Source organism: Platalea leucorodia, assembly GCF_965183815.1.
Source record: "Platalea leucorodia genome assembly, chromosome: 11".
Classification (NCBI taxonomy): domain Eukaryota; kingdom Metazoa; phylum Chordata; class Aves; order Pelecaniformes; family Threskiornithidae; genus Platalea; species Platalea leucorodia.
Genome location: NC_138833.1, coordinates 6,069,369 through 6,089,999, shown reverse-complemented (window position 1 = coordinate 6,089,999; position 20,631 = coordinate 6,069,369). Strand labels below are relative to the sequence as shown.

The 20,631-nt window shown below is 42.6% G+C and overlaps 1 protein-coding gene across 5 annotated transcripts in view; it reads right to left on the bottom strand.

The window, feature by feature from the left end:
- Window positions 1–2,977: 2,977 nt before the first annotated feature.
- Window positions 2,978–20,631, bottom strand: part of KCNIP1 (potassium voltage-gated channel interacting protein 1) — a gene marked incomplete at both ends in the record, with an annotated part of 442,925 nt that continues 425,271 nt past the window's right edge. For all 5 annotated transcript variants that reach the window (XM_082323973.1, XM_082323974.1, XM_082323975.1 and 2 more), the window contains 6 exons: window positions 2,978–3,025; window positions 5,400–5,462; window positions 6,046–6,150; window positions 7,145–7,252; window positions 9,475–9,545; window positions 12,430–12,499. In XM_082323973.1, coding sequence (XP_082180099.1) covers window positions 2,978–3,025; window positions 5,400–5,462; window positions 6,046–6,150; window positions 7,145–7,252; window positions 9,475–9,545; window positions 12,430–12,499 — 465 coding nt within the window. The remainder of the gene's footprint in view (window positions 3,026–5,399; window positions 5,463–6,045; window positions 6,151–7,144; window positions 7,253–9,474; window positions 9,546–12,429; window positions 12,500–20,631) is intronic.

Genomic DNA, 20,631 nt, shown 5'->3' with positions numbered 1-20,631 from the left:
CTGTCACCTGTTGGCTGAGCACACGTGCCACATATGCTGCTCCCGGAAAACCCAGAGGCCTTCTATGCACTGATGCATACCAGCCTCTGGCTGATATCAGTGGGATCAGACAAACGCAGGATAATAACTGGTTTCGCAAAGGCAATGACTCTGCCACAGACAGAATTTACAGTTAGAGCTCTGTGAAAATACAACCGTTGTGTGTCACTTTAGCAATCCTCCTATCTCAGCTACAACGGACTTCAAGCGGAGCCGAGAGGTAGCAACCCAGGGCTGAACGTCAGGTACGCGCAGGCGGGCTCTGGACTCCCGCGAGACCGAAATCGAAGCTAGCTATGCCTCAAGGGCAGAATCAGGACCAGCGCGGCTTTCAGCATCTCCCTTCTCTGCCTAACACACCCCCATCATTACTGGGAGCTGAAAACTGACACTGGAGCAAAAAAGGAGATGCCAAAACTGCAGGGTCACTAATGGTAGCCTGATTTCAGCAATGCGCTTAAGCTCATGCTGAGAGTAACATCCGAATGTCTGAAGTATGTTGCCAAGCCGGGGCCACACTCAGCAGAAAGCAGTTATAGCCCTGCGACACAGGCATGCCCGCACCGCCCCCACAGCGCTTCTGCTAGTGGAGACACAGAAAACATAGCTGAGGCTGAATTCATCACAGTAATTCCAGAAATTAATTTAGCTTCAGGGACCATGGTATCATGCAACTAATAATGTTTTCTTTTGAAAAGGGCACATTCAACTTTTGCTAACTTTTCAGGCTGTATGTGCCATCTCCTGAGCACATTTGGAGCAACGCTGTTAGAGGACAAGGGCACTGTGCTAGCCCAATGCCAATGCTTGCTTTCCATTTTCTTGACCACTTTTCCCTCAGCTGAAGTTAACTGCTTAGACTGACAACAGACAGATGCTCTTTTGGTGTGGGGAAAAAAGCAGGTTATTCATTATATTAAATTCTGTCATTTGCTAAAGTGATTGCAACAAGAATCAAGAAGGAACAATGTAAACCTTGTACATTATTTCAGCTACAACTAATGTCTTTATCAAGTGCCTATTAAACAAAAACTAAGTAGACAATACCGGACAACTGGAGGACAAGGCTACTGTCACAGCATCGCATCACTTCTGCGAATCACAGCACATTACTGGAGTTGCTATGCTCTGTATCATTGCTAGGAGGGAATTAATTAATGGTATTTGTATGAAAGACAATAAACAGGATAGACTAGGGTGTCATTCCTGCGTACGTGTGACTTCCCTCACTTGAACAGCACTTTTGATGACAAGTGGGCAACTTAAAGGAATAAAGTTAAGACTACATAGAAGTGTACAGAGGAGCACGGTAAGAGGGGAAAATGTCCCATCTTGGGGAATAAGCATAGCATTACACTAGTACTGATCAGACCTACTTCTATAATCAGGAATACCTCAATAGATTAAATTTTTATAAAATATAGGGCTACAGAAATGAGGCATTCTATATATTTTGTATTATAAAAAGCTTCCACTTACATAATTTTTAAAATATATCTTCACTGCTAACAGTAAGTATATTTGTAATATAGTATCTAATATAATAAAAATATATGCTTACTGGATGGGAGCAATGTTGCACTATGTCAGGGACTCTCCTTTTTGCGTGGTTCGAGCAGCTGGAAAAGTTGGCTGTTCCCTCCTTCCCTTGGTTTCTCAGCCATCGGCTGCCTGGAGACTGCGATGGCACTCTGGCGTGTTAACTGTCTTAAAGAGTCCTCTGCAAAGCAGGCTCTGACATGTTCCTCAGCTGACAAATAATCTACTGGGCAAAATCCAACCTTGGTGTAAATTCACTACATGATTCTTTCTGTTTTACTAATTAAAAAAAAAAACAAACCCCCAAACCAATGCTCTCTTTATTTGGCATTAGTAAGGAAATGGGACTTGTACAAGTCATGCAACTGCCTTGTAGGAAACAAGATTTTTGCTATAGAAAATGCTAAATTACTCAAAGGGACACATGGGCCTGGCAGCCGAAATTCTAAAGTGGGCAAGATTTTACTGTAATTTCCAAAGGAAAAATACAAACGTTCAAATGATGAATCTAGGAAGTGCGTGCCAAACTACACCGAAAGGACCACAGCACAGGACCACAGTGCTGCCGAGATGCACACTGGAAAATCACTTGGTGTCCCACCACGCACTGGGACTGCAGAAGGTGGCGGCGACCAGAGCAGGTATTCATCTTCCTGTACCAGCCTTTATAAACCCACCCGGCCTTGCAAGAACTTACCATCGTTGAACAGGATTTGTTCTGTAGTCTGAAAATTTATATGTGCAACACGTTTTGCTCCTTTCTGGCTCACCCTGGCATGAAGATCCTCTAGTTAATGTGGTAACGAAAAACTCCACCAAACTCAGTGTGGTGGCACCAGTGCATGTGAGAGGGAAAGCGGGATCTCTGCAGAAATGGGGATATTGTTTACACGGGCTGTCTGCTTTATGTCCTAGGTACATTTACGGTTCATTTTTTACAGATTGCCCTGGTAGATTCGACTTTTGTCAAAGCAGATTAACGGCAAGGCATTCATAAAACATTTTGCCGTATGGTAGTACAGACTGAGCTTTTCACTTGCAATAGATGACTGAGTAAGCTATCGACATGTGCTATCATATGTAATCAAGCTTGCTAGATTAAAAGCAGGACTTGTGCCTAGCAAACAATGCTGTATATTACTCATTGAACTTCGAGCAGCAGTTCTCTCTTGTCAGGGTTTATTAAAATATTCACATGCTTCCAAAACGAAACAAAGGTCCACCGACGTCTCCTGGGGAGAAGAGGTGGGATCGGTTGCATTCAGTTGCCATTTGGTTGGAGATGTCGTACAAAATCCTCACACACTGAACATGGCTGAATTGTAAAAAGCTTTCACCCAGAAAGGAGGTCTTTGTTACACAGAAAGTCTCTGACTCCTCCAGCGCTCGCCAGACACGGTTACATCACGTTCTCAAAGAGCTGTAAGGATCTCATGATGTTGTCGTCCTGAAAGCAATGACAAGACATTTTCATAAAACCAGCACTGACAAGCCTGGCTCAAAACTGCGCGGCACAGGAGGGGCTCTGCAGCTGCTACTGCAGGCAACAGCCTTGCTTTCATAATGCTTTTCATCCTCGATGAGCTGGAATTGATGCAGTGATCAGGTCCTGATTCAGCAAAGCAGTTGTCTCTTACTTTGGCACCTTAGTTGCTTTGAGGCGTGCAAGCACAGGATCTTCTCATAAGCTTGACATTCAGCATGGGCTGTGCTTTACTGAAGAAAGCCAGACACCAGCATTGAGCTGGTGACTGCACTGAACCCTCAGACTTCGGTGCCCAACTGCATTTCACTGATCCTGAATATGCAAATATGCACTTAGCTAATATGCTTCAAAAGTCCAAATGAAATTGCAGGTTTTGAACTGATAAGCAAGCTGCTTTCAAGGACCACTTCATCCCTGAAATACAACCAGCTCAAACCCAAAATACATGCAATCTCAGCCTCTTCGAGGTTCCTAGACCCAAATGAGAAAGTTGGAGACACACAAGGGAAAACCCGGATTGTTCCTCATGAAGTTTTGAAATTGTACTTCAAGGTAACAACCAGAGTAATATTCAGAAACATAATGATGATTTCCTCCCGCCCACCCCCCAGGAATTCCGTTATTCCAAAAGTTAGAATAACAGTTTGCCTGTAACATGAAAATAATTTTCCACATTGAGAAACTTAAGAGATCTATTCCATCTCATTCCTCTATTTTATTTTGAGGCTGCATCCATCTGTCTCACTTCTAACACAGTTTGGTGGGTACTAGTACAAGGTATCGCCTTCCATGGGAAACCAATCATCCTCTCCAAAGCAGCGTTACGAGTTTGCTGCCCATGAGCCGTATCCTCAGAAATGGCAGAGGTAAGCACTGTAGTGCACTCTGGTTTGTTTTTAATAAAGAAAAAAAAGAAAAAGTTAACGTTGCAGGGCTTGCTCCTATCTGCCAGGAAACCACACACGCCAGCGCATCAGACCGCACAGCTCCTAGTGCAAGTATGTCAACAGAAGGAACCAAACCCAAACCACGGCAGGGCATTAAACAATCTCTAACAGTTAAAAGTAAAGCAAAGCTGCTTCAATACTGAGACCACTAATGATACACATGCATCCAGCCTGAAGGCAAATTATGAACGTGAAGAATAATACACAACACAAATGATCAAATTAAAGACGAGGCCAAAAATAAGCTAAACAATCAGGAGGGACCAAGAATGAAGTAACTGAAAAAAAATTAGCCTTGTATTATGCATCCGCTAACAAGGATTTTGCCGCCTGTAGTCCCTGACTGAGAAGTAATCTGGATATTGCCGGAGCCAGACTTCACACAGAAACAGCGGGAAGCCAGCCTAGCCCTCCACAGCGAGCGTCTTCCCGTTGCTCAGGTACAGGAGAGCTGTCTGACTGCAGAACAAGAAAGAGTTTTCCAGGGAAAGTAAAATACACAGGAGAGCTGGTATGCAATTATTTGCACCAATGTAAACTTTCTAAAATGCAGAGGCCATTATTGTACTCATTAAATATTAGAGATATCTCTGAGCAAACATTCACCCAGTTAATTACAGTCTAAGACAACAGACACTTGGCCAATTACATGTTAATGCAGATGCTTGTCTTTGTGCCAGTGCTAAAAGTACCAGCAAATATTTATTACAGCCAACCTAGTGTATGGAATTTGCAAGAGGGAGCTTATTTCTAAAACGGAGGGGGGGGGGGGGGGGGGGAAATCATTGCTATGACGACAGCACTTGCTTTTAATGTCTGACCACAAAAACATCAATGGGTTTTATAAGTCAGTGCTGTAACTACAAGATTTTGAGAGACCTTCGACTCTGGGCAGTTCCAGCAACGTGGTACCTGCTAATGAGATCCAGGGGCAGCACACAGAGACAATAGCAGCCTCTTAAAAACAAAACAAAAAAAACCCACAACCAACCCCCCCCTCCAAAAAAACAAACCCAAACAAAACCAAAAAAGCCACACACAAAAAAAACCACTGAGGAAGGTTAAGGGCATTATGAGCTTTCTCTAGAGTTATCTGCTTGTCTGCAGAATCAGGTACTGCAGTTCACTCAGGAAAATAAGAGCACTGGCCACCAGCACTGGAAATGAAGAGGCCCTCTCCCATCATTCGCCTGACTCTACCTCCCTATTCAGTCAGACTTCACAGAGCACCACCAGAAACTCAATCTCGAAGCTAGCTTTTTCACAGAGCAAAGGAAACCTGGGATCCTGAGCAGCAGCATCTTGTTTCAAATGGAGTTTGTCCAAAAGGAAAGCAAATGCTGTGGCATGAGCTAGGCCTTTCGTTACAGTTATAATTTTGTCCTTACCTCCTGACACGATTCAATAAACTCATCTAAAGTTACAACACCATCTTTGTTTTTATCCATTTTCTGCAAAATAAAATAAAATAAAATAAATAATTGTTTCCATAGGTAACACTACAGTTGTACTATAACATCTTATTTGATGAAACCTGAATAAACCCAGGGCACTTCACAAGCTTACATTACAGACTCAGTGTCATTGGATAGATTTGCCAACTGCTAAGGACTTGTTTACTCTGGTATTTGGAGCACTTTTGAGGACATCTCCCACTCTTCCTTCCTTGACATACACAGCAACCTCTGCCCTTATTACATCGTTTATTTATTCACTGCCTCACCAACCAGCACCCATATTCCTGTCTCTCTTCATGGGTAGTTGAAAGAAGCAGCACAGAGGGGCTGCAACACACGCAGAGGCTCCAGACTTGCTGGATGTGGCACATCCCAATGCAAAGGGTCGGGCTAAGAGACAAATGGGATACCTTGGGGTCAGGAAATCAGCAGACACTGTAGTGTTAGGCTGAATGGCTGCTAGGGTTTATTTTGGAATATACAGTGGGACACAGGATTGAACTTGGGGCTAACCTTACAGTAAAGTATATCAGTGCATAGCTCAAGTGTTAAGAAAAACACATCAAAAATCAAGTACCTGGAAGAATACTTCTACATGCTGCCTTGGAGCATCCTCCTTGAGCACTGGATACGTGTACTTTCCCATCATATCATAAATTGCCTTTACGATATCCATCATTTCCTGCAGTAGCAGCATGCCAGCACAAACACAAGAGGGAAATTAATAGAAATGATAGCACATTTCTTTCTTTTACTACCTTTTTCTTCACCCTCCTTCTCCTATTACAAAACAGCACAGAGAATGCCTATACATGTGCATGAAGACAGAAGTATCATCATATGCAAGTTCATCTATAAAAACCAAGTGCTTCTTTCTGACTGTGCCATGACTCTGCCGCAGCCGTGTTGGAGGTGCCTGCAGTGCTCGCTCCGCTCCTCTGGCCAGGCAGCGTTGCAGGACACGTGCTCTGACGCGGCAGCTGCTGGGGATGGTGCTGGGCTGCAAGCAGCGTGCTCGGTCCTGAGCACTGCGGCACCGACCTTGTCCTGGAGCCTCCTCCAGGGCCAGGGACCTTCACAGCAGTCACTGGGAACCCAGCACTTCTCCACACCTTGCACAAACTGCCACACAACTCCATGACCAGTAGCAGTAACCGCAAACCCTCCACGTAAGCACAATAGTTTTGAAACGACAGACCAAGATGTATTTGCAAAATATTCAGGTTACCATGCCCAAAACTAAGGCTTCCCACAAAGGGAACAAGCAATATCAGATAAGAAGATAAAACCAGATGGTGATGCAGGATTTGGGAGTGGTGCTGGGGGCTTGTAGTGCTTTGGGTGAGCCCACACCATACCTCCCAGTGCAGCCAGAATCCCCTGCGCCTCAGTCACTGAGTAGCTATTGTCACCAGCACCCTCCCCTTCGCCAAGGTTATGTTGCTCATAGCTGTAACTAGGATTTTGCTCCTGGCTAAAGCAATCCATTAAAGGCACTATAATATAGGAAAATATTTCTACAAATATAACATGTGCACTTTACTTAGACACAGATAAATGCTCGAGTCCAGTCTGATTTGCCTCTAATTAGCTGCATGCAAAATTAATTGTGCTCTGCAACAGAAACCAGTCAGGTCTCTTCAGAAATCAGCCACATTTGTCAGAAACACCCTTACCTCCTTGTTTATATAGCCATCCTTATTTATGTCGTACAGATTAAACGTCCATCTTAGCTTTTCATGAACAGTTCCCCGCAAGAGAATGGACAATGCCATCACAAAATCCTGGTTCAAGGCAGAGAGAGAGAGAGAAATGTGAATTTTCATAATATCCTCTTCTAAGTCACCTTCTTTATATAATGCCAGTCAAAAGACCTATCTTTTTAGGATTGAGCATATGGTCATCAATCTCTTCTGACTCCCGTTTCCAAAAAATGTGTCCTCTCTGACCGAACTCAATGGACATTGCATCCACTAAGATGATCTGAGTACTGTCACACTAATAAATGTGAATGAGGTAACCACAAAAATCAGAAAAGTCCTCAAGTACTCAACTGCAGCCCCTGTAAAGGCCAAGCTTATGATATGGGTTAGGCAGCTTAGCAAGGCTGGAAGGGCAGGAAGACCTAATGGGTGCTGCAGCCTTAAACCCTCCCAAGTCCTAGGGTGAGGGGTGTAAAAACGGCATGGCCTTAAGAGCAGATCCAGTCCAAGGCAGGCAGACTTTGATCCTAAAGTCGATAGAGTGGCTGCTCTGGCTCCTCAGACTGTGCCAGGAACAGCACAGTATGCTCAAGACCAGAAGCTGGGACACCTTCCTTGCTCCCCATCCAAATTTATCATGCTCTGAACTCTAAACACTGCATGAATGTAAGCATGGCAAAATACATGTCTGTTTTTTAAGAGCACCATGAGATGCTTCAGTGGCAATTTCCCTCCTAGAAATGGTCTGCTGCAAGGAGTCGTCACTCAGACTGCCGCCGCCTGGTTAAACACAGCTGGACTCCAACTGCGGCAGTGGAAGCTGATGCTTTCTTACCCCCAGACCTAGGGCGCTAGCAAAGGAGGAGGAGGAAAATCCAGCATTTTCTGTGTCCACTTTGAGAGAGACAGAAAGATCCCAAACTCCTCTAACACAGGGAGCCTCAGGTTTTGTTCTCTGGCAAAATCTGTCAAGACTTGACCAGATGCTATTCCCACCACTAATTATGTCTGGGACATAGCATTTTAATTGTAATTTTTGTTTGCAGTAAAGTTATTGCTTCCAATAACTTTGATTTACTGTTTATACTGTACAGTGGCTGAGGCATTGTAAGTAGCATCGCTACAGGGATTTATTAGTACAGGCAGAGCTTCAAGCTAAGAGCGCTACACAGTTCCTGATATACCTCATTTAATGTACTTAGTCCTTCCTACGTTATCTCCATTAGCTCTGCATGGGGCAGTGCATCACTTCTTAGAAACCTTTGCTCCTCAATCCCAAGGCTCAGAGGAATTTGAATTTGCTGAACAATACAAAAAAGGGGACAAAATGCTTATGTTTGACAACTACTAAAGAGACAGGTTTGCCAGGAAGGAAAGCTCAGCACTTTTTTTTTTTTTTTTTTTTTTTTTAAATAAATACTTATCTAAGCATTTTGCTGTGTCTCAGTCTGTTTAGGTTTCTGGAAATCTCTAACTACTGAGGAGCTGCCATATGCAAAACTCCCACTGCAGCCATTGCTACAGACACGCACGTGTACATATGGTAACGTTCCCATTTTACATTTAATAAATGAACTAATTTCTCAGTCTTACTTGGAAATTACTGGAGTTCTTAGCCATTTGATGGCAAAGGCAAGACTGCCTGTGGTTTCTAGTTTTGTGATCACAGTAAACTGTCTTCAAAATTATGAAGTTCATCTTCCACAGGCGTATGACTTAACATATCCCTTTGCTGCGCTCCAACTATGTGTGTGAGATTGAAGGATGGCTATTTGTAGCCACAGCAACAAGCCTTTTAGTTAAAGGGTGGATTTGGTTTCCTTAGGAACGAAGTACCTAAGATGCTTGTTCAATATATCAAATAAGCTAAAAAAAAAAACAAAAAACAAACACTACCAAAAAAACCCCCCAATGTATTCCAGGAACATACAAATGTTAACCCTGCAATGCATGATGACCGAAGAAGACACAAGATGTACTGGCTTTTCTTTGACATCCAAATTATCTGTGTAAATCACTGGACGGAACTGTCCTCAACCTCTCCTCTCTGCTAAATAAAGCTCTGCACTTTCTCCCCGTGGTACTGAATAACATGATCTATGTGTTTCTTTAGTGAAAGGAAACATGCAATTCCATCTGCATAAATTAAAGTGAACCAGATTTTAAAATATCAGCTGATTTTAGACTGAAACCTCTAACCCATAATCCAACAAGTCCTACTAGTTTGCAGTGAAGAATGGATGGAGAAGCTTAAAACCACAAAACTGAGAAAGAGGCATCAAAGGAGGATGCAAAACAATTACCTCAAACTTCACGGAGCCGTTTTGTGCAGTGTCAAATGCATTAAAGAGATAATGTGCATACGTGCTAGCATCTGAAAAACACAAAGGGCACTGATTGGTACAACAGTTCATTATACACTAAGGGCTCTAAAGAACATTCATGACCTTACTTTTCTTTTGTATAAAACCCAACCTTGTAGCATTGCCAGATATTCTATGAACTAGCGAATGTTAACATGGACTTGCATACTCCCCACACCCTCCCTTAAAACAGCCTGGAAATGTAAATGCTTTTATTACAGTAGAAACAATCTGGATTGTGGGGCTGTACTTGAAAGAATGAGCAAAAAAAAAAAAAAACAAAACTCCCAAGAGTGTCTCTGGGGCAAGCGGACTATTAGCTCTGGTGGGAAATGCAGCAAAACCACCAAAGAGTGATTGCGGCATGTGTGCTTCCTTCCTCTACCTTTTGCTTTGTGTGAGATACAGCAGAGATCCCCAGGACTGTCCAACTTCAGAAGGGTCTCGTTCCAGTACCTTCAGTTTGGCCCATGACTGTTAACGAGCAATCTCATCCGAGGCATATTTTCATCCTTTTGAATCTTAAACTACTGGTTTTAGCAAATCTTTTCTATTGAGAACAACAGTTTCTATGGCCACGTGAAGGATGGCTGTTAACTGGGAAAAGCAGTAATGGCATGCAGAAAAAAAATCAAGTAGCTGTATGACCTTACGACCTTCACTGGCCCGTTCTCTGCTCTGGAGGCAATTCACGCTGCTCTCTGTGTTACTAGAGCCCACCTTTTCAAGATGGAAGCAACTGACATTAAATTCCCTTAATTATTTCATTGCTATTCTAGCAGCCACGCACTTTTTTGTCTCTTCTATTCTTTGCCTCTAGCACACAGTGTTAGTCAAGCCTGAGTCTTCATGCTCAATGAATGGGCGGTCAGGTGAATCCTGGTGCCCTGTGCCATGCAGGCAGTCAGGTGGAATGACCCAGCACCTCTTTACTCTGATCTCTATGAAATGATTAAATATTTTCACATTATTCAAATCCAGGAAAGTGTAACAGTATGCAGAAAAATCAAATATTTAAATTACTGTCATTCATAAGGATAGAATACACTGGACTGTAGGAAAAAAAAAATTGTCTACTATATTTTTAAGAAAAGGATTCTGAAATAAAATAGCTTCAGAAGAAAACCATAGAAATACTTATGGAACAGTCCTACTAAAAACTAATTAAGCTAAACTAAACAATGAATTAAAAATATTAAACTAGAGGTCTTACTTCATTAGGGTATGATGTACATTAAAAAATACCAGATCACTAGTATTATTTGATGACAGATTAGCAAAAATGAAAACCTGTCAAGGATAGGAGCCCTATGTAACAAAAATATCACAAGCCTGGGATGACACGGCACAAAGTTTTTATAATTCAGAGCTACTTTACTACCTCTGGGATGTACACGTTTATCTGTACAGAGAGCCATAAAAGTGAAAAAATCTCCGAGGATCTGAGATTTCACAATTTATGATGCTAAGGTTATACAAACAGTTTGGAAACCAAGTGAAAGAAAACAGTATAAAATACAAAATCACATCTGCTATTAAACTGATTTATTATTAAGCATGGTTTTACTACCATCATCATCAACCAAGGAAGAATCACATTTCAAAGGAATAGGATACAAAAAACCAACCAAACAAAAAAAAGACAAGTCTCTGTCAACCGCAGTAGAGGGGAAAAAAGGGGAAAACTCCATGAAAAGATGAAGTTTCTGTGCCTGATTGTTTTTCACACATGGGAAGGAAGGAGTCACCCAAGGCATGTCACTTAGAGGAGTTAGTGCAGTTACTTGGGGTAACTGGAGTTCCTTGGACTTACTGGAACTTGGGTTGAAAACACAAAACACACCCAGAAATACATTAAGATTATAAATACTTAAATTTTGCATATTTGTTTCAAAAAAATTAGACTGGTTATAACAAAACCAAAAGCAACCGCAATAGGAAATCATCAAGTCCATACTGAAATTTAATGTAAACTTTTTACAGGTGTACAGCTTTGAGGTCACAGGCATGGTAAAACATAAGCATGACGTGTTTTATCTTCACATTTAGTTGAAAAACCACTTGTTAATGACCTGCTTAAAGTAAATGCACATGCACGCATACACTGTTGCAAAAACTTCAGGCATCGTGCCACAATGAGTGTGTTCTGCAGCTACTACAGACTGGAATAGATTTGGAAAGCCTCAAACACGGAATCTTTTACTGAAAAGCCACTTAAACCCATGACTCATTTCTTTCAATTTGAGAACAGTATCCCCACAGAACGTACCCAGTTAGAAGAACATAGAGATTCTTGATGTTTTTAAAAGGCAAGAACATACATTATTTGAGAGGTTTAATACAATACTTTAATATTCCAATACATGACATGACACTATCTTAGTCACACAAACACCAAAAATGACCATTTCAGGTAGCTAGGGGTTCACACATCAACTAAGAACTGCTTCAAGAATTATAGGGAGGTTTTTATTAATTTGCAGGCCAAAATGAGGTCTGGGACTCTTCTATGCTAGATACTACATGCACAGCAGTCCAACAGCAGGGAAGCAAAGGCACACTGAGGGGAAGTGATTTAGCCTTCTGCCATCCCAAAAGTCAGTACAAAAAAAAAACATCAATCCCCAGTTCCTATTTTGCACTTGGGGAATAAAGAGCTGACAACGAGGGGCAATCATTAATGTGGGTTTGTCTATATTCTTGTGAAATAACTGTTCAAAGGGCCTAACTTAAGTTTATTACTTTGATGTTTGTGTTTCTGTTTAAGATCCTGCAAAGCTTAAGCTCAATTCACATTTCTTGCAGATTATCTGAAGTAGTTTCGCAGCCAGCTGGCAGTAATGAATGTTAAGGCATGCTTCAATAAACCTGACAGACGCAAAGTACTCCGCTTACCTCCATGAGGAAAAAACTGTGCATAGATCTGTTTGAATGTCTCTTCATTAACAACCCCACTAGGACATTCCTGTTGGAAAACCAAAAAAGAAAAAAAAAGAGTCAAGAAAAAACCCCCAGCTCTGTAAAGGTTCATTTGCAAAACTCTACAAGCCTGAAGAGAGCAATTAAACAAATCACCTTCCTGTTCTCACAGTGCTCTGGATGCACAGACTGTGCAGCTGAAGAAATTAAAATAATTCAGACTGCAATTTCATCTTAAGCATCTCCTAGACTTGGTTCACCATTATTAACATTTCTAACAGTGTTTTCAGCAGTGTTTAATCGCTGTTTTATAGGACGACCTAGAAAGGTAGCTCATGCCTTCTGTCATATGAAGCTTTCATCTAATAATTACAAATAATTTCAGTGCCAGCTAACGCTTCCCTGTCTGATGCCTCCACATATATGAACTCATTAATCTTGAGCAGAAGACTGTAGCCAGATACCTGACACCAGCTCCATGGAGGCTAATGGTACATACTATACTCGTAAGTCCTTACAAACAAGCATTAGTATTAGGGCGAAAAAGATTAGATCATTTTTAACCTGTTTATCTACTCAGTCTTCTGTAAACTTCTGAGAAGCCAGACTGTACCCACGCAAATGTTCTAACACAGCAACCTATGGGGTTAGTGTATTTTTAAGCTTTGGTACTAGAATGTAAGGCATTTCATTGCACTTTTGGCTGCTCAAATAAGGGCAAACACTTAGGAAGAAGGTGGCAGATTTTCTGCCCTGAACTTCCTGACCTGCTAACTACAGGGTGCTTTACCCTGTAAGCGATATCTGAACCAAGGTCCTCAGATCTCACCCAGCAAGACGCGGGACCACAGGCAATGGAAGAGATGGGTGAAAAATGGCACAAGAACTGTCTCCGTTTTGTGAATCCTGTTTCCTTACTCTCAACTCTTTTTTTAAATTACTTGGACAATTCAAGTAAAATTCAAGAGCAAATTTAGCTTAACTATGGTGCTTTACCACCCCCCCAACAGCTCAGCGCTGTTCTAGCACACATTCATGTATCACAGAGAGCCTCAGGCACCGCTATCTGACTATGTGAATTTTGCAATTATAGAGAATATTTCCCAGTTGATTACACTCTTCCTCACAGATTTGTCTATCAACCAATTTTGAAAACCAAACCAGAGCAAAACAATAAAATAACCATGGCACTGCGCCTTTTTCACAGAGCACCGAATTATAGATACGGAGAAGTCAGCTTTCTCCCACATTCAGAAGTGCCAACTGGGAGAGATGCTGCAGGCCTGTCCCCTGCTGCAGGCATTTGGCCCCGTTCACAGCAATTTAAATTCCTCAGCCCCAGCTGGCAGTGCGTCACATGGAGGGAAGAGGGAGCGAGAGCACCGCCACTCCTGGTAGGACATGCTGAAGATGGATTATCTGAGCAGGTTAACTCAGAATCTCTCACGAAACTGGTGCGTGTATCTTGGTTTGATGCTTATGGTTAAGCTGAAGGACAGATTTGGAATCAAGAAAGTTCATCAGTTACTGGCGGTATACTCGCTCCATGCTTTCCTCTTTCTGTGTCACACTATGGTTGCTGCCCCATTTTAATACAGGTCCTTCAGCAAGGAGTTTCACAGATCTATAACCCTTTGCACAAGGAATCACCAGCTTTCCAGTTTTGGAACCTGACTCCTACTACCTTGCCTGATAGCTCTGAATTCCTGTATATATAGAGAGAGCGAACAGTTGATCCTGACACTTTTTCTATCTGCCACTTGCAATTTTGTAGATCTTCCCTTTGTTATCTCTTTTCCAGGCTGAAGCATCCCACCCTGAGAAGCACAGAAGGCACTGAGCATCCTTTGACCATTCCTTCTCTGCATCTTTCCATTTCCACTGTACCCTGTTTGAGACAGCAGCTCAGGACTGCAAGCCATATTCAAGATGCCGGTACACCGTTCATTCGTCCCACAGCATAATGGTGTTCTGTCCCTATTTCTCTCTTTTCCTAATAAATCCCAATTGGAATTATTGGAGAAATGCAATGGAAACCGTTTTTCAGATCTTTTCAATAATGCTAAGGGTAATCCAGTCTATTGGCTAACCCTGACTAGTTTTCAGGCAGCATATCATATTTTCCTCCTGGACTTACCTTCTAAAGTAATGAAAATTCATTTAAGAGTTCATTCTTCCGCACTAACACATCTAGGAGGGCCACGCCTCTGTCCGGACTGAGATGTTGTGGTAGCACAAGCAAACTTGGGGATGAACAGAACTGAGTTTGAAAGAGCAGAGAGCTGCACAGGCTTTACATCCAAACACGCTACTGCCACGTTACACTACCTGGAATATGCCTGCTACACCACACGATGCTGTTGGGGTGGAAACCCCCCTAATCTCCCTATAATTCTGTGCTTGGCCTGGACTTCATTAAAGAGCAGGCTTGGGAGCACGTGCCATGGCTCTCGGCAGGTTTGCAAAGCCGGGCAGAAGCCAGTACTGCTGGAGTTACTCACTACTGGCAGCCTGGAGCTGCCATAGATGCATACACTCACTGCGTGTTACACCCCACTCTGCAGATCCGAGACAGACAAATGCTTATTCTGGTAGCATTACAGGTTGTTGTATTTGAGATGAGTAAACTTAGGAAGTCTAAGAAAATCCCTTTGAATTGGTGACACAAAAAGCTGGAGGAAGATTCAAGTCTATAACTTATTTATTGATGTGTTCTTTAGATACCTTTTAAGAACAAAAAGGACTTTGACAAGAAATTCTTCCACCATGAAAAGCCTATAAAGGAAAAAAGGCATTTTTTTCAAGCTTCTGATCTGCCAGCATCACCTGCTGCTGCTGTGCGTTCACTCACCACGGAAAAGGACAGAACGAACAAGAGAAATCACTTTATCCTGTGTAAGTCACAGAAAGAGAGCAAGGAGGGGTACTTCAGGTGACACCAGAGGCAGTTCCTTAATCACATACCCATTTGCTATTGAAATTAGGGTGATCAGATACAAGTTCTTTCTGCTAATGCAGAAGAAATCCTGCTGTCTTCTACCTGCTATTTGGGTAGAAAACCGTCAGTGATTTGGGATAGATTTGAGCTAAATAAAGGATAATTTGTTGCTTGAAAAGCCCTGAAACTATCTTTTACTCTATATCTTCGTGTCCTGACAACTGTCCTTCCACTGGTTATGTTTAAGTGTCCCAAATAAAACCCAAACCTGGCACTCTGGTCTTGACCTCGCCAGGGCCACCCCTTCTCCACTGTCAGTGTTCAAGGCTTGTTCCACAGCAAGGGGATGAAAAGACCAACTGGACTATCTAAAGCCAGTGGCTGCAGGACCAGACCTTGGTTTTTCATTTACAGACAAAATGGACAAAACTTTCTAATTCTGCATGGCAAAATTCCTGGTTAGATGAGTATCCTCAAAACGTTCCAAAGCTCCTAATAAAACATCCATTGCCTGTTTTCTTTGTCATGAGAAAAGTGGTTACTTTTTCATCTATTTGTGCCACTTCTAATAAGCTAGAAATCATTAAAAGAAGAATAATTAATAGAAGGTAATAACTACCATAAAAGTATTCTCCCAAAGTTCATGTTTCCTGAAGCTTGTAATTTAATGTACGTTAAAGAAATAATCTGATATTTATTTACGGTATCTTTTAATCATAGATCAGACCAAGTACCCTATCAACAGCCATTCTTGGGTAGAAGTTTTCTCCTTGGTCACTAGAGTGCTGCTGCTCCAAGACCCACACTGAGCCTTTGCAGAACTTCAGAGTATTAGACCAAATTGTCATTCTTTTTAAAACCAAGCCCAGCACAACACCTAACCATGCTTTCCAGCATAGTGCTACTGGCCAAACACACTAAGTGAAGATGTATTTCTTTCTCTCATCTTGCGAAATACAACTGTTATCTTCACTAAGAACCATCACTTCACATGCTTAAAGATACTTTGTAAATGTCGGGACTGATCGTTATTTTCTCTATACTTCCCACAACGCTCTATTAGCAGCCCTTGTTTGCCAAGAGCCCCAGCCCACCACTAGCAACCCTGAGAACGAAGTTCAAGTCTGCGAAGGGCAGGCACAGAGGAGAGGCGGCTGCTGCTGCAGGCACTCTCCTCGCAGAGGCAAAGTCTCCTGCAGCAGTTTTGGCCGTTGTGCCTGATTAAATTTGCTGAATTTCCACATGATCCTTATTGCTTCTGATGCTCCATCTGGAAGCCAAATGAAAGTTTGCATCAAACCTCCAGGAGTGCTGGGGAGAGGCAGCGCTGACACGGATCAGCCTGTTTAGCTCTCTGTAACTGGATTGCTTTCAGACACATATGCTAGTACCAATTCATTTGCACTTAATTGATCACAATTTTGTTTTTATAAGAGTCAAATAATGCTCAAGAGGCCTCATTAGTGCTACAGTATGACTTAATACAGCTGACTCGAAAGAAATCTCTTTGTGAAAAGGAGCAGGTAAGCTTAGTGTCAGTTTAAATTCCACTGAAGACAAAGATTTACTGATTCAAGAAAAACAAGAACAGTGAACATTTTTTTGCATTGTTGTCAAGCACAGAAACAACCCCTCGTTTTCAAAAAGCTAACTATCGAGCACTGGCATTGACAGCATGAGTCACGTATACAAATCTCTCACGTATACAACCCTCTCAGACCCCTTTTAAAATACTAAGCCACAAAGGAGCTGAATCCACATTAAAAAACCCACAAAACCAAAAAGAAAATCAAACCAAAGTTGCTCCTGCTGTTCTTTCTTCTGCTGGAATCAGAAATTAGCTTCATTGATTGCTTTCAAAGATGTGCAATGCGGGCAAGCAGGGATCAGCAGCAGAACTGAAGTGGGGCTAAACGTAACCTGCCCGTCAGCCTGTTCTCAGCTAACTCGGCCAGAACATGAAAAGGAGTATTCGGGGGGTCACATTCTGCTAAACTAGAGGTATTAAGTTAGCTGACCACAGACAAACTCTGACGTATTCTCCTTCAGGATCCACAATCCAGATTTGCATCTCTAAGCATTCACACATCCCACGTATTTTGTTGTTCCTACTATGTACTCCCAGTTCGGAGACAGATATTTTGAGGATTATTCAAGTATTGGAACATTTCTACCTTGCTCATACCGCTTGCTTTAGTCCCCAAAAACGTGATTTGTTACAGATTATTTCCATCTTATACTACACTCCATTACAGATTTGCTAAAATACTCACGCTAAAGCAAGGTAAGAGTGTCTCCAACAGCCCCTCAGTTATTTGGGTTGTCTGTTTTCTGATTTAGTATTAGAAAATTATCCCTTGCAGCTAACAACCATTTCCCCTAGCAGCACAGAACCCCCTCAAATTGAGCAAAAAATCCCATAAAAATCCCAATCCTTTAAAATCCATGCACTCAATTCCAAAGAATGTAAGCCATTACAAACACGGTCTAAATGGGAAGTATTGAATTACTGAGCTCCAAATTCTGTCATTGCTGGTCACTTCATTAATCATCAATTTATCAATTTCAATCTTAAAAATAGTTTCTTGTTCTCCTCCCTCCTGTTCCGTAACTGTTCCCTAAACTTTACTCCTCTAGGGAGTGGGAACTTTCTTCTGATTCCAGCCTCTGCCTATTCACGGCCATTTTGTTCCCGTGCCGATACTGCCTTTCAGCTCAAATAATTCTCTCTCCTGATGTATTACAGACAGAAAGTATCACATTTTATTTTGTTAAGCTAAACCAAGGCAAGATCCACCAGAGGTTCTGCCGGTTTTTGCTGTCTCTGTTACCTTGCTTTTGCAGAACCACAGCCAAAGCAATCAGGCTAAATGCCTTGCGTTAATCTGGCGCCAGCCTGACAGCAGCTAACTCCAAGGTGTAAACAGACTATTCCGCATAACGCAGAACGCACCTTAGGGACAGAGATAACTGCTAAGATAAAAATGAACTTTTGGCCCTGGCATCAAGAGATGCTGGACAACAGCACCCCTCCACAACATGAAAAGAAATCTAAAGGCAAAGAGAGAGGGGATGTTAGGCAGCAAAGACGCTGGCCTGGGTAGCATGCTCTGCTTCTCTGGAGTGGCAAAGGATCTGAATTTGGTGGAAGCCTCCACCAATCTGGTGCAGAAACACTAGACCTGACCAGTAACACACTGGGAAGAGACTAGGAAGGTTTGGAGGGAGTAGGAAAACAGATTTCAGAGACAAAGAAAGAGCAGGAATGAAAGTACTGAGAATTAGGACCCTGGTCAGCCGGCCACTAGTCTGGAGGCTACCCCAGGCTGTGTTGAACTACCTTTGGCTAAACACCATCCATGTTCATGAACATCCAACCTTCAGCTCCTGTAAGTGCAGCCAGGCTGAGCTAGGCCTCATTCTCTTCATGTCCATTACAAGTGCCTGTAAACGGCCCTGTGATAATCCAGGTGTAGCCTCACGATTAAACAGGACCTGTGCAATCACTGAGAACAAGCCGTAGTACAAGCCAGAGAGAGGAAAATGACTGTATTCCCACAGGGATTTTGAATCTCCAGATGGCACTGTAACATCATCCCAAAAAGCAGACGGTTCGGTACAATAGCAAATATGGTAACAGCTGAGTCAGTTTGCCTGCTGTGCATAATTACTCATCCCATTGAAACCATGATTTACAGGCTACAAATGCTAAAGCTGCCCTTTCATTTCAATTTAAACCTTGGATACTAAAGCTTCATACATATTGTGTGCATAGCAGCTGGAGGAAAACAGACTGCTTTGTCCTAACAACCTGATATAAAGCAAGATCTTGCCAGCACTGCCAATTAATACCAAGACCTTCAGTGAGGTCTGAGCAAAGGGTTTAGGTCACAAGTTAAATGCACTTGTCTATCATTAGTCTTGCCCCGGGGAGGTAATGCCTCTGTACTGCAAAGTGATAGCAAAATTGGGAGAGGCAAGAGATAAATGTCAGACCTGCTGAGAGCTGCCTCTCTATTTTGCATTGTAGCTGCTGGCACAGCCAGCTCCGCCTCTCAGCATGGAGCAGTGCTCTCCCACGCGGGATTCCCACCAAACACGGCGAGACAGAAGGCATTTCAGAGATCTTAGCAAAACACAGCAGTTAAGAACTCTCTAAGTTTAGTCTCCTCCTGTACGCAGTCATGTCGTATTATACCGTACGTTAACTTGTCAAGCTCTGTCTCAAAAGCCGTAGGATTTCTTGCTGACTACCCAAAGCATGAAGAGGTTTCAGAATATCAGTCTTCAGTGGTTAGAAAAACTTCACACGTGAAATGACCTCCTATGTGCAGCAAAGGCTGTACAAATACAGCACATGCACCAAACAGAAAAATATAGAAAGGTCAGCTATGCCTTGGCCTGCTTAGGCGAGCAGTGAAACAAAGGATGAAACCACCAGACTTCTTAGAGAAGTTGAGTATATGTCGGAGCTGTGATTAAATCAAATTTCAAGAATCTGCCAAAAAGAAGGGCCCTTCTCAATGTCCAGCAGGTTTCCCTCAACACTGCCTGTATTTAAGGTAGCTCAGCTTTCTTTTGGCAAGTTTTTACTCAGTAGCCTTGACTTTCGTCTTTCCAAGAAATTTCAGCATTTCACTGTGACAGTAGCTGAAATGCTGGAGCTGTCTTGCAAGACAACTTAAAAACCACACTGTTTATTGAACTAGCTCGATACTGATCTATTAATCATCATAAAAACATCAGCTGGCACAAACCACCTGGGTGACTACATCCAGACCCTCAGGCAACCACGTAATGAGTATTCATTCTTCAAGGTCCATAAAGCATCTGCTCCACGTAGCCTCAAAATTCCCTATCTGTTTCTATTTATTATGATGAGTCCCCAGGAGGCAGCAGCAGGTGACCCAGAAGCTGAGGCTCACGCAGCCGCAGGCTCCCCGCTACCAGGGAGAGGATGGCTGGAACGGGGGGTTCACCAAGACAAGCACGGTGCTGTTCTGTGCACGCACTCATGCCAACTGGCACGTTTCCTGCTTTCACCTAAACCTGTAGCCTCTCTCTCGTCTCCTCAGTCTTGATACCCATTTACATTTGATGTCTTTTTGGCTCCTGCCACTCCAGCCTTATTCCCTACTTACGCAAGACCTTATAGTCCTAATGCGCTCTAATACCATCCTAGTACAAGAGCACGATTTCTCCAGCTAGAGAAAGGATAAAAAACACCCCCCAACATCCTG